The 13948-nt window shown below is 35.4% G+C and overlaps 1 protein-coding gene across 4 annotated transcripts in view; it reads right to left on the bottom strand.

The window, feature by feature from the left end:
- SMG1 (SMG1 nonsense mediated mRNA decay associated PI3K related kinase) overlaps nucleotides 1-13948 on the bottom strand; it is a 95878-nt gene that overhangs the window by 50883 nt on the left and 31047 nt on the right. For all 4 annotated transcript variants that reach the window (XM_068524884.1, XM_068524883.1, XM_068524885.1 and 1 more), the window contains 12 exons: nucleotides 12479-12604; nucleotides 12009-12081; nucleotides 10830-10927; nucleotides 9396-9569; nucleotides 7366-7590; nucleotides 5704-5805; nucleotides 3969-4238; nucleotides 2310-2440; nucleotides 1640-1801; nucleotides 1080-1198; nucleotides 524-611; nucleotides 332-433 (listed from right to left, as the gene is read on the bottom strand). In XM_068524884.1, the coding sequence (XP_068380985.1) occupies nucleotides 332-433; nucleotides 524-611; nucleotides 1080-1198; nucleotides 1640-1801; nucleotides 2310-2440; nucleotides 3969-4238; nucleotides 5704-5805; nucleotides 7366-7590; nucleotides 9396-9569; nucleotides 10830-10927; nucleotides 12009-12081; nucleotides 12479-12604 (1670 nt within the window). The remainder of the gene's footprint in view (nucleotides 1-331; nucleotides 434-523; nucleotides 612-1079; nucleotides 1199-1639; nucleotides 1802-2309; nucleotides 2441-3968; nucleotides 4239-5703; nucleotides 5806-7365; nucleotides 7591-9395; nucleotides 9570-10829; nucleotides 10928-12008; nucleotides 12082-12478; nucleotides 12605-13948) is intronic.

A 13948-nucleotide genomic window follows, 5' to 3' on the forward strand; every position in this document is an offset into this window, starting at 1 on the left:
AAATGAATCATTTCCCTGCTAACTAAATTTGAAAGTAAAAACTGATAAAATTAAGACTTAAAAAAAATACATACAGAAATGTTACAACTTTGAAATTTAAGGTTCTTAAAGCACCAAAATTGACCTAATTTAAAACTATAAAAGAATACAATTTAGTTTTATGAATAATAACTACTGAGAAACATATTTTGGCATTATAAGTATTATTCTGTAGCAATTATCATCTCTTCAGTCACTGAGAAGTGCCATACAAGATGTGATATTAATTCACTAATAGGCAATTTGTCTTTTCCTGAACTAAACATTGTGGGATGTCTTTGCACCAACATACCTCAAGACAACATCTAAAGGAATTGACTTCAATAGCTTTCCAAATGCTTGTCGAATACGAGTTCCACTATGGACTAGCTGAACACGGCAAACATCAACACACCTACAAAAAAATGAAATAGATAATACAAGTGTGGAATATTTCCAAGGATCAAAAGGGCCAGGGTCAAAATAATGGATATTTAATCCATACCTCTGTAAAAGATCATCTGGTAAGGAAGAGGACAAAGCATGTAGACTGCTGCATGCTTGTAGACAGATATTCACATCTTCGATAAGAGCTATTAAAAATTTAAAGACACTTTCAGCTTGCCAGAAGAAATTATATGCCACTATGTCATAATTTTCTGAACCCATTCATTTCAATAAACAATGAGTGCCTACTATGGATGAGGGGCTGCTCCTGCCTGGAACCATCACTGGCAGTAACATTTGGGAAAATGATACTCTCAACAAAACCCACTCAGGGTGACTAGTCTTCACCCCAATCTTTCTCTGAAGGAAACTTTAAAAGTACATGGAATGTATAAACAATTACATAAGCTTAAAAATGCGACAATCACTTAAAAACAACTTGTTTTTCACATATTAAGAATGGCAAAAAAATTAAAACAGATTATGCATTTGTCATTAAAATGGGGATGATACATTTCCAGTCATGAAAAGCACTCAAGTGACTATCTTTCTGCCATTAACAAAGATCTCTTTTAAGCACTGATTAACAAAATTAAATAATGTCAGATTCTTACTGTTGGCTAAAAGGCCTTTGCAAAATTTATGGAAAGATGGAAGAGAGAATAAAGGTGCATATGTTTCAGACTTCCTCATTAAAACAGCCACTTCCAAAGCCCAGGTCATTAATAGTTTCCTGAAACACAAAATATACAGTTTATTTCACATTTTAAAAAAACAGAAAAACAACTTGAAAAACCTATTCTTTTTACATTTGTTTTCTTTTGGTCTTTTAAATACCTCAAGCGATAAGAAACAAATATTAAAACTATAGAAATTCCTTTGGCAAAACTGTCTTTTAAGAAAACCTCCCCAAACTAGCATAAATTGTAGCAAAAAATATTTTTAAATCTCTATAAATACATTCATCTATAAAACATTGCAGGAGGGGGAGGTTTCATGTAATTCTTTCAGGAAAGAACAAGAAATTCTAGATTAAATAATAAAACAAAAATTTAAAGTGTTTCAATAATGAAGAAGTTGCTCTACCCATTCAAATGACAGTCTTCATTTCTTCTTCTCAAATTACGAAGCCAAATTAACAAAAGTTAGAAACAATATTATAAGTATTAGTTACCTTGTGTCCTGGTTAAGATTATCTTTCTTAAGCAATATTCCCAGGAGATTTAATATAATTGAGAAATGTTTTTTTGTAGCTGTAGTTACAGTACTAATCACCGCTCCATCAAACAAGGATGGGGACGAGGAACTAAGACTACTAGATATAAAGTGGTCATGCCTGGAAGACAAAATTTGGATCATCTTTTCATCTCTCATTTAAAAAAAAAAAAGGCAATTCCAAAGTTAAGTCAATACATATTTTTTAAAATGTACTCTAGGGACTTCCTTGGTGGCGCAGTGGTTAAGAATCCGCCTGCCAATGCAGGGGACACGGGTTCTATCCCTGGTTGGGGAAGATCCCACATGCCACAGAGCAACTAAGCCCTTGCGCCACAACTACTGAGCCTGCACTCTAGAGCCCGCGAGCCACAACTACTGAGCCCGAGTGCCACAACTTCTGAAGCCCGTGCTCCGCAACAAGAGAAGCCACCGCAATAAGAAGCCCACTCACAACAAAGAGTAGCCCCCGCTCGCCACTAGAGAAAGCCCGCACACAGCAACGAAGACACAACACAGCCGAAAATAAATAAATAAACTTATAAAGTAAATGTATACTCTAAAGGGCCCATCTTCCTTTTTAAAAAAAAAATTTTGGTTTTCTTAAGAAGTATATGTAAATACATTACCTGGTACAATGAGAATACAACGTGTAGAGCACTGCGTACTGAATGGCAGGGAAGTGAACAGCCAGGTCGCCATGCACAATCATCAGATTCTTACTAAGGAGTGCAAAGACAGTTGGAGACAGCGCCCACATCTGATGACGTACAAAAGAAAGTAAATGTATGGCTCCTCCAAGACATACATGAGCATACAAAAAGTTTATCCTTCAAAATATGTCTACACATTTTTAAAAATTAAAATTGACAGATTTAAATTTGGAAACAAGCTAGTACACTAAACCTGGGATCAGCAAATATTTCTTGTGAAGATGAGAGTTAAATATCTCAGCCTTTGCAGGCCACATGACACCTCTGGTACAACGTCCAACTCCTCAACTCTGCCACTGCAGAGAGAAAAGTTACAGACAAAAAAACAGGAATGAAAGTGGCTATGTTTCAATAAAAATTCTTTACAAAAAGAGGTGATGTTTGGTGATGGTTGCACAATTCTGTGAGTATACTAAAAATCATTGAATTGCATACTTTAAATGAGTATAATGTATGTGAATTGTATCTCAATATTTTTTTAAAAAAAGAAAGAAAAAAAAAAACCACGTAGTAGGCTAGATTTGGTCCATGGACTGTAATTTGCTGATCCTTGGTCTAAACAAAGCCCTTGCACCCTTCAGTGTAGTAGATCATATTTCCTCAGTTTTCCATGTACTTCAAATGGCAAGTTGCCCTGTCCAGTGAGAAAAAAGGCACACCCTGCCACTCTAAGCCTTTTCCATCCTTCCCTTTCTTTCCATTGCTAAGATACTCCTTTCCACCTGACTGCCCTGTCCCCACTCCCTCTCGTTTCCAGAGTGCAGGATGTAAACCTCAAATCTGAGCACAATGCGAATTTCTCAACAACCAAATTTTAGAATGCAAAGAAAGGAAGAATCTACCATAGCCTAGCAGTGAGGGAAAGAGCAGCTATGGAGGGACACAGGGCAATCTGATCTAACAATATGGAAAGCATGCAAATATAAACATCAAGTCTTGACTCTTCCCTCCCTTCTCTCTTAGACTACATTATCCCCTTAATTATATCCCATTACTTTTCATTATAAACAATGTTTTTCAATCCTGCGAGGTCCAATAGGAGGGAGAAATATACTAACCACAGCAATAATTATAAATGAAAAGCATGGTCACTTCAAATTTCTTACAGGAATAAAATCTTTATTCTTTTTCCAAAAGAATATATGAATGTTCCTAGACAAAAGTAGGTAGTCAAAAAATAAGGACCATATGCAAGCACTAACTCTAGTGGGAAGAAGGAAAAGAGTACCAGGGGAAGAAGGGGTTGCATATTAAAAGAACTATACAAACTTGCCCTGTGGAAAATGTTGACAAATTTTTCTAAAAGCATGCTAGAGTAAATAGGAGAAAGCATTAAAATACATTTTGTAAAAAATAAAACAAATATAAAAAACTTATCAAGGAAAGCAAGAGCTAAACATAATGGCAAGAAAATATTCCTGTCAATTTTAATTATCCAGGCATGTCCAAAATATGGCCGTTTGATCTATGTGATTCTGTAGACACACTGCCTTGATAGGTAAATGAAATATGTAAACATGCAATAAGAAGAGGCTGAAATGGGATAAAACAAAGTCATTACAAGTAAATACTCACCCCAATCAGTGAGTTTTTAGCATTTCCAATTGTAGTCAGAGCACTGAGGTCAAATATAACTACAAATTTTGCATTGTCTACATTGAATACATGATTCTTAAAAGCCTCATGTTTTATTTCGGAACAGGCATCAGGAAGTTGTAGACTACGTAACAGGTTGTTTAGGGCACAAGTCATTTCTCCCAAAATTAATTTATAGGCAGTCTCCAGAACAGGAATATTCTTCAGGCCGAGCACTGCTTGATAAACAGCATGGGCTACAGCAACAACCTTAAAAAAAGAATTCAGGAAAGTGATAATTAAATGGAAAGTATATTACTATCTGCATAATGGTGATGATGCAAATCAGTTTAAGACTGATAAATTCACTGTCCAAAACATCAAAGACCTTAATTTTTAAAAAAGCAATTTAGGAAACCTACATAGTATCAGTAAGCATTTTAAAATCTATAAAGCTTTATTAAAAAAAAGGGTCCTCTAAATTAAAAATGACAATGTGAAATTTCTTAAAAGTCCTTTTTTTAAAATCTAGGAACAATAAATGCTGGAGAGGGTGTGGAGGAAAGGGAACACTCTTGCACTGTTGGTGGGAATGTAAATTGATACAGCCACGATGGAGAACAGTATGGAGGTTCCTTAAAAAACTACAAATAGAACTACCATATGACCCAGCAATCCCACTACTGGGCATATACCCTGAGAAAACCATAGTTCAAAAAGAGTCATGTACCAAAATGTTCATTGCAGCTCTATTTACAATAGCCAGGACATGGAAGCAACCTAAGTGTCCATCATCGGATGAATGGATAAAGAAGATGTGGCACATATATACAATGGAATATTACTCAGCCATAAAAAGAAATGAAATGGAGGTATTTGTAATGAGGTGGGTGGAGTTAGAGTCTGTCATACAGAGTGAAGTAAGTCAGAAAGAGAAAAACAAATACAGTATGCTAACACATATATATGGAATCCAAGGAAAAAAAAAGGCCATGAAGAACCTAGTGGCAAGACGGGAATAAAGACACAGACCTACTAGAGAATGGACTTGAGGATATGGGGAGGGGGAGGGGTGAGAAGTGACAAGGTGAGAGAGTGTCATGGACATATATACACTACCAAATGTAAAATAGATAGCTAGTGGGAAGCAGCCGCATAGCACAGGGAGATCAGCTCGGTGCTCTGTGACCACCTAGAGGGGTGGGATGGGGAGGGTGGGAGGGAGGGAGATGCAAGAGGGAAGAGATATGGGAACATATGTATATGCATAACTGATTCACTTTGTTATAAAGCAGAAACTAACACACCATTGTAAAGCAATTATACTTCAATAAAGATGTATAAAAAAAAAAAGGTCCCTTTTTTTTTTCAAGCCAGTATCAAAACACATACAAACAGCATTTTATTAAGATAGGTTTTCCTACATCTACTTAGAAAGTCTGTAGTGGCTTTGACTGGGAGTCGGTTAAGAAGCTAACGATGAAGTTTTATTTACAACATATACACGACATTTTAATAAAACAAATTTAATAAAATCTGAAAAAACTATCTGCATATCACTCATCAAGGTATACAGTATGAAAATCAAATATTAAGTTAAGTGAATCATTATAATTTCTATATTCTCAATCAAATATTTATCATTCTGATTTCATTTATGTAGCTTACTAAGGAACATGAGTCAAACTCTTCAATGATCTAAGTTTATCAAAAGTCTGATCAATGAATCACTTACCTCTTTTTCTTTATGGTAACGCAAAAATAGTAGTTTAGATGATGGTATAAATAGTTTTTCTACAAATGATGATGGCAGTTTTGTATTTATCTGTTCAACAATCTAAAAGAATAAAATAAGAAATGAGCTATCAATTCACAAAAGAACATGAGGAATCTTAAATGCATATTTCTAAGGGAAAAAAAAAACCAATATGAAAAGGCTGCGTACTGTATGATTCTAACTATATGACACTCTGGAAAAGGCAAAACTATAGGGGCTTCCCTGGTGGCGCAGTGGTTAAGAATCCACCTGCCAATGCAGGGGACATGGGTTCGAGCCCTGGTCCGGGAAGATCCCACATGCTGCAGAGCAACTAAGCCCGTGCGTCACAACTACTGAGCCTGCACTCTAGAGCCCGCGAGTCACAACTATTGAGTCCACGTGCCACAACTACTGAAGCCTGCGTGCCTAGAGCCCATGCTCCACAACAGGACAAGCCACCACAATGAGAAGCCCACGCACAACAACAAAGACCCAGTGCAGCCAAAAATAAATAAATTTAAAAAAAACAAAAACAAAAAAACTATAGAGACAGTAAAAAGATCAGTGGTTGCCAGCCAGAGAGGGGAGAGAATAGATGGAACACAAGGGATTTTTAGGGCACTGAAACCCTTCTGCATGATGCTGTAATGGTGAATACATGGCATTATACATTTGTCAAAACCCATAGAATGTACAATACGGACAGTGAACCCTAAAGTAAACTATGGACTTTAATTAATAATGATGTGTCAATTTGGCTCATCAGTCGTAATAAAAGTACCACACTAAAACAAGATATTAATAATAGTAATAGAGGAAACTATTGGGGGAAGAGGTTATATGGGAACTCTGTACATTCTGCTTAATTTTTCTGTAAACCTAAAAACTGCTCTGAAAAATAATCTATTAAAGAAAAAAGTAATATATCTAAGCTATATGTTTAGGCCTTAACAGTGACATTAAAATGTTTAGATACCGAAATAGGATACATGTATTTACACTTAAACATGGGGTTTTTTTTCACATTGGCAAAGGGAAGTGTAACTATGGCAGAAATGTTTAGCAGAATGTCATCTAGAATTTGCTTTGAAATAATCCAGTTGGGGATGCAGGGATGGCAAGGAGGAGGCAGAGAGTAGGAGGCTTAGGTGAAACCAGATGGGCCATGTGCTTCTAATTATAGAAACTGAGTATTAAGTATGCAGAGATTCATTATACTACTCTACTTTTTTTTTTAATATACTTCAAAAGGTCCATAATAAAAGGTGGAGAGAGGGGGGATATTTATGATTAAGAAAAGAATAAAAACTATCAAAGAAGTTTTCATGTTTCAGAAACAAAACATAACAGGGTCTTTCAAAATAGCTATCAAGTACCTTCTCTACATAGTATTTATCAGGAGTGCTAGATAGTCTCGTGTGAAGGATGGTATTTCATCCAAAAAAAAAAGTAAAACTACACTGAGATGAGCTCTCAAATACTAAAAGTACACAGATACTAGAGCAAAAACAAACTAGATTATATAGATAAGACTAATTAATGCAAAAAACCACAAACAAACAAGGGCTTCATTTCTTCCCCATCAATTTAAATTTAAGGGCCTGAATAAACATATTAAACAAAAAAGAATTCACATACCAATGTGAGTAAATTCAAGACTGAGATGATATAATCTGTACCACAAGTCTGGCAATTCTCCAGTTGATCTAGTCCATATGCAATAACCATGTCACAATGTACAGTCATGCTAGGGTCCAAGCTGCCGAGCAAAACACCAACACACTCATTAGCAGCTGTCAACACAGCCTCAGAAAAAAACACCTGGTTTGCAGCCGTCACACATCTCATTACTCTGTACAGAACCTGCAATGGGGAAAACAAGCAGCTTTAAAAAAAACTCATATTCTTCCACAGAACAAGAAATATTTTCTATTTAATGCAGTTTCAATTGAAAATTAACTGCCTGCCTTATCAGTAGTCTCTTAATATTCTAGTTCTCAGTGGCTGAAAAATAAGGGTATCTCTGGTACAATACACAAAAAGGATATTGCCTAAGTATTCTAAAGTACTATTGTGACAGGAATGGAATTTGACATACTCTGTTTCCCTTATACCCAATTCCTATCCCCCCACCAAAGTCACTAAATGGTTGAAGTTCAGAATCTTCATAATAATCATGAAATACACCAGAACTTAGAACAGTAACAGTATTAACAACATGGGAATAACCTGCCGTGAGAATAACTTTCCGTAATCTAGCACTTGGACTTTTAATCAATCTTTTAAAACTAAATATCCAAGATAGCTTTAGCTTATGAAAGTTCATGTACTGATGGTCTCTATGTAAAGATAAATATAAATATTCTCATTCATAACATATAATACCTATTTGAGGATTATGAAAATCTTATCATTTCCAGCCCCAAAAAACCCCAGTAAACTATAGTAGTCAATGTACTACATTTCTAATAAAAATAACTTAGGAAAAAACAAGTACAGAAAAACAGATACAGAAAAGATTGATACAGAAAAATATTTCTCAAATTTTTCTGTAATATTCAACAACCACTACGTATAGGGTTTTTTTGTAAGCCTGCATATAGATTTAAAAGGCCTAAAAGACCATTTTTGGCAAAGACCTAAAAGACCTTCATAAAAGAGTACATTTAATATAGAACTGTCCTGGAAAATGATACATTCCTGTCCTTTTGTTTTATATCTGAGTTAACTGCTTTTATTTCAACACTGACAAAGTCATCAACCACCCATCTTTTAGACAGTAAAAATAAAGATATTAAACCACTTGGATCAGTTTTAAAACATTAACATGCTGGTTTTAATTATCTTCAGGACATTTCTGCTCAAATACACAATTAACTTACCAAGAATTACATATATAATTAATGTCCTATTTTATCTAGCAAAGTGTTCAACAAAAGTAAATGCTCATAAAAGCTAGAATTTTATACTAGCAGTAAAATTTTAATCATTTAGGTTAAATCTTTTATGACTTTATCACACAGGTTTCTTCTCCCTTCTTATTCAAGCAGAATATAATGATGGGGGTTCATTTCTCACATCCATTACACTGAACCACTCACTGGACTGTAATACAGTGCAGCTGATGTCTGGGGCTGCTGAAATGTGGTAATCTAGCTACCTCTTACAATTGGTCTCAGGCTATTACATAGTTTAAGTTCTTATATCTTTATATCCTTTGACGTCAGGCTATCAAGTTGTTTCATCCTGTCACGCTTAGAGAAAATTACTTTTCAAGGCCTTCTCTGTTAAGAGTTACTCTTAGTATGTTGAAAAACTAAAAGGAGACACAATAATTTTAAAGCAAAACTCAGTATTATTAAAAAACTAAAGAATAAGATTTTAAAATTCATATTAAAAACAAGAATAAATGAACCTACAGAGAATTTCCTAAAAGAAAAGTTCATAGGCATTTAAAAATTCAGAGTGGACTTTTTTTCATCAGGTTGGGGGGTGAGGGGAGTGCGATATAGAATTCCCTACTTTTCTGGCTATTTAAGAAAGTAGCCAGACATCTACACACATGCTAAACAAATGAGGGATTAATAACATAGCTCACTAGGTAAACAGAAGCATTTAAAAGAAAAGGCAATTTTTGTTGAATAATACTAAAGACTACTAAAACTTACATCTGTTACATATGCCTCAGTAATTGGAGGACCCCGAATTGGGCTGAAACGTTCCCCAATGCTCCTCACCACAGTACTGAATACCCGGAGAAGCGCTGCCAACTTTGGTAAGGACACGGATGGAGGTGGAACATCTTCATCCACTGACTCCCCAGAGGCCACATGGCTGAGGTCCTAGATGTGAATTCAACAGCATTCTTATTTAAGTAAGACATTGTTTAAAAAACAAAAAACAACTCCCAATTTTTAAATCAATTAACTTTATAATACATTTTTACAAATAAAGAGGAATTTTGGCTTATGAGAAAAGGAAACATGAATCTAAATATAAAAGTAGATTTTGCTTCTCGAATTATTTAAATAAGCAAATATTAACCTCAATAGATTCTTTGAGCCACTCAAGTCAACAGTATACTAAGCCAATATTATTCACATGAAGAACAAGGGGGGTTGGGGGAGTTTAGAGGAGGTTGGTTTAAAAAATTATAAGACCTTAGAAGACCTAGCCTACAGATTCATAAGCCAGCTGAGGAAATTAGACATACTCAAAGGAAAAGATTAGCAAAAAATGGGGTACTAGAACCAACATATACCTACACATAATTAAGCACCAAAATAATCAAAGAGAATTAAATCTTAGGGATAGCAAAGGGAAGTCTCTACAAACTAGAATGGGTGGCTTATCAGAAGCAGATCAGCTTTAAAGGTGTGCTAGGAACCAAGACATCCTAGGCGTAGGGGTAAAGAAACACGTGGAAGCAAAATATTCCCTCACTTTTCTCTGAAAGGGAGCAGATAGATTGGTACAGTTAAAAGTAGTGAAGTAACTGTTTGCTTGAAGTAGAAAAAGTATAAAGAAAAGATGAAGCTAAATCTTTATGGAAGCCTTGACCACCAAACAAGAATCTTGGTAATTACCAACTGAGTAGGGAAGAAACACTAAGATGGCAGGTTTAAGTCAGGACAGTGGCCAGGAAATCCAAGAACCAGTAATAGACACTTCAACAGCAGTATTAAAGGTACCATACTCAAAGGTGGCTGAAGCCAAGCCTTGTCTTCCAAAGCATGATCCAAGATTGCCAATACAAGTAAGAGAAAAGCCTTTAGGGGCTTTTATACAATATCAATTCACCTTTTCCATAACAAAAAAATAAGAAACAACTGAAGAAAATGTCTTCAGGAAACTACCAGCCACCAAGATTATTTCAAGCTTTGGGAAATTAGGCCTGCAATTTTTCTATCTTTCTGGTAATTCTGCTGGCAACTTAAAAACATCTAAAAATAATTAAAATATTGCAATGGTCTCATAATTTTTGCTTAAATGTCAGGTGATCTGAATTGTTTTCAAATAAATCTAGCACTGCTTTAGATTTCTGTTTTTGCTTTTTTCTTACCTGAAATTTTAGGAAATAACTTCATTTTTTATATACTCACCTCAGCATATGCCTCCATGTCCTCTAGAAACTGACCAAGAAGAGTGGTAGAAAATGCAAGATCAGCTACCCAGAATGGCTCCAAACTCTGCAACCACCCTAGGAATCATACAAGAAATTTTGGAAGAGTAGAAAAAAATTTTAAGTCCAAGTTAAAAAAATATTTAAGAGAATTCTTTTAAAAGGTATCTGGTTTTCAAGTTGGCCACTCTTGAAACATGCCCTATATCATAAAATTAGGACTGTAAACTGTTTTTTGTTTGTTTTTGGCCGTGCTGCGTGCTGCGCGGCTTGCAGGATATTATTTCCCCGACCAGGAACTGAACCCGGGCCCCTGCAGTGGAAACGCAGAGTCCTACGCACTGGACCACCAGGGAATTCCCTGTAAACTGTTTTAACCACTACCTCTTTTAATGCTACAGAAATGAAAATTCTCCAGAAATTAAAATATAATCTCATGTCCTTTTTTTTTAGTAAGTAGATTCAGCAGTATCCATACTGTCACTACACACAGGACTTAGACTAAAATGTGCCAATCTACGGCCACCTTGGCTTTCTTCTCCAGGGCCACACCTGGCCACCAGAAGTGTACACTCATCTCCCCAGGGGAAATGGGACCACTTGCCAGTGGAACTGAGAGAACTACTCTCACCTGTATATCTTAATTTCAGAAGTTTATTTCACCAAATAAGCTATGAGAAACTACAGCACCTGGAACAAGCTGAAATGTCCAAGTGAGTCATATTAGTCATTCATTTAACTCAGAAAAAAAAATTTTTTCTTTATCATTTATGACAATCCTCCAAATTAACCCATTTGTTTATTTGTTTAATCACTAGAAAAACAAATAAATCATGAATATCCAGGATCTTCCTTTCTACCCTTCAGGGTACTGCCACTGTGGTATCTCCTACCAGCACACGCAGCAAATGACTTGAGATAAAGTCCTTACTCACAGGTGCAACACTACAATCTGTATTTACTCTCCCTACCTACTACGAAAGTACACATTTTTCCTTTTAAAAGATAAATTTAGCTAACAAGTAATCTTCACCAAAATATCCTCTAAAGCAATTATTTTTCTTGCATTATCAAAAAAGTAGTGTTAACAGCTGGTCTTTGAGAAACGAACACTCCTTCCCACAATATTTAAATGACTGGTATATGCTGAGCGACTCACCAGACACCTGCTGTGTAAGCGAAGGTTTCTGAGTATGATCTATATGCCATCCGACTAATATGTCAACTGTATCCTGGATGGAGACAGAGAGAAGGGGACTAATCATTTTAAGGTCTTATTGCTATTCCAACCTGCGGACCATTTCAGAGTAAGAGAACCTAGAACATCTTACGTCCTACCTTCTTGACATTATACATTAAATGGGGGTTGGGAGGGGCAGGGCAGGAGAATAATGGAACTTTCTTTATGACACTGATGAAATATTTCTTTCTTTAAGTATCTTAAGGTATTAGTGTTAGCAAGTACAGATGGTATTTTTTATAAAACTACATTATTGTATCATTCAATCCTGGACCTTAAAACCAATTATACTCGAAGGAGCAGAAACTTTGTTTTCTAATTCCCCAGGTCCTCATACATGCAGCCAATCCCTTACCCCATCATCTGAAAAGAGGGGGCGGGGAACTCACCCTAAAATTAGTGCTGAAAATATGAGGGTAACATCGAGCTACCAAAAGAATGCACTTAACACATTTGCAAAGTAATTCTGGTGTATCCACATTTTCAAGAATGGACTGCAGGCTGGTCATTACAAGCTAAAAAATAAAAGTTACAAACCATGAACATTTAATAAAACGGAGAAAACAAACAAATTAGGTTTATTATTTAATAGTGACTATAGCCAAAACTGACTATATCAAAGAAAATAAATTCTATAGTTTTAGTTCCCAAAAAAGTTGAAAACATTTCAATCCACTGTTCTCCCCTCATTTAACGTCTGTTAACATTATTCCTAAGTAACATATTTACATTGTTCCTAAGTGCTCTCTTCAAAACCATGGGTGTGATTAAAATTTCAAGTACAAAAACTAAGATGTGCTTGGGAAACTTGTCTTTAAAGTACCAGAATTATTTTCCAATTCAAAACATAGAGCAGATGTTGTACGATTTATAGTTTAAGATATCAGTACTTGCTTCAAACTGGAATGATTTAAAGAAGGTTAGCATGGCCCCAACACAAGACTGACACACAGGCTCATGTTACCACTATATATATTTTTAAAATAAATATATGGCATACTACCTATAGAATATTTTGCAGCTAAAATTTTTTTTTGTTAAAACCAATTTTTTCCCCAAAAGGAAAGCTCTTCTCTACAAAAGAATGATGTTATAAGTATAGAAGGAATGCTAGCATTAGAAAACCACTATTTTGCAACAGCCAATGCTATAATCTATACAATGCACAGAATATGAATGAATGCTAAAATCAAGTGAAATACTATGAAAAAAACAGGATATTCAGGAGGTCTCACAGTATCATGCCCACATTACTCACTAATTACAAAGGGAGAAAAATAAGCCTTCACAATGGAAAGATCTGGTTGGTCATCACCTTAACTAAGTGATGAAACTCTTCATCTAACAGTTATGTGAACCTGAAGCTTTATGCCTGCTAGTGTGATACAACACTAAGTATGAACCCATGAAGTATTCGTGACCAAAATATTTGAACTGACTCTAATCAGGAAGGAATAATCAGACAAGCCCAAAACGTAGAACATTCTACAAAATAAGGGGGACAAAAAAGCGTGCAGAGAATTGTTCTATTTAAGAGGTTAAAGAGGCACACCACCATCTTCAAGAGATTAAAGATTCATCAATACATGAACCTTGATGGGATCCTGGGTAAGACAAAAGTTATAGACATCTTAGTGGCAGCTGGAAAATTTGAACATGGATTGTCTTATGTGACAAAATTAATTTTCTTAGGTATGATTATAATGTTGTTATATATGAGATTAGCCTTAATCTTAGGAGAGGCATGCTGAAGTATCACAGGATAAACCATCATTATGTGTGGAATTTATTTTCAAAGAGTTCAACAAAAAATCGTGTCTCTGTGTGTGTCTGTGTCCGTGTCTGTGTGTGTGTAGAAA

Source organism: Eschrichtius robustus, chromosome 16, assembly GCF_028021215.1.
Source record: "Eschrichtius robustus isolate mEscRob2 chromosome 16, mEscRob2.pri, whole genome shotgun sequence".
In the NCBI taxonomy this organism is placed as follows: domain Eukaryota; kingdom Metazoa; phylum Chordata; class Mammalia; order Artiodactyla; family Eschrichtiidae; genus Eschrichtius; species Eschrichtius robustus.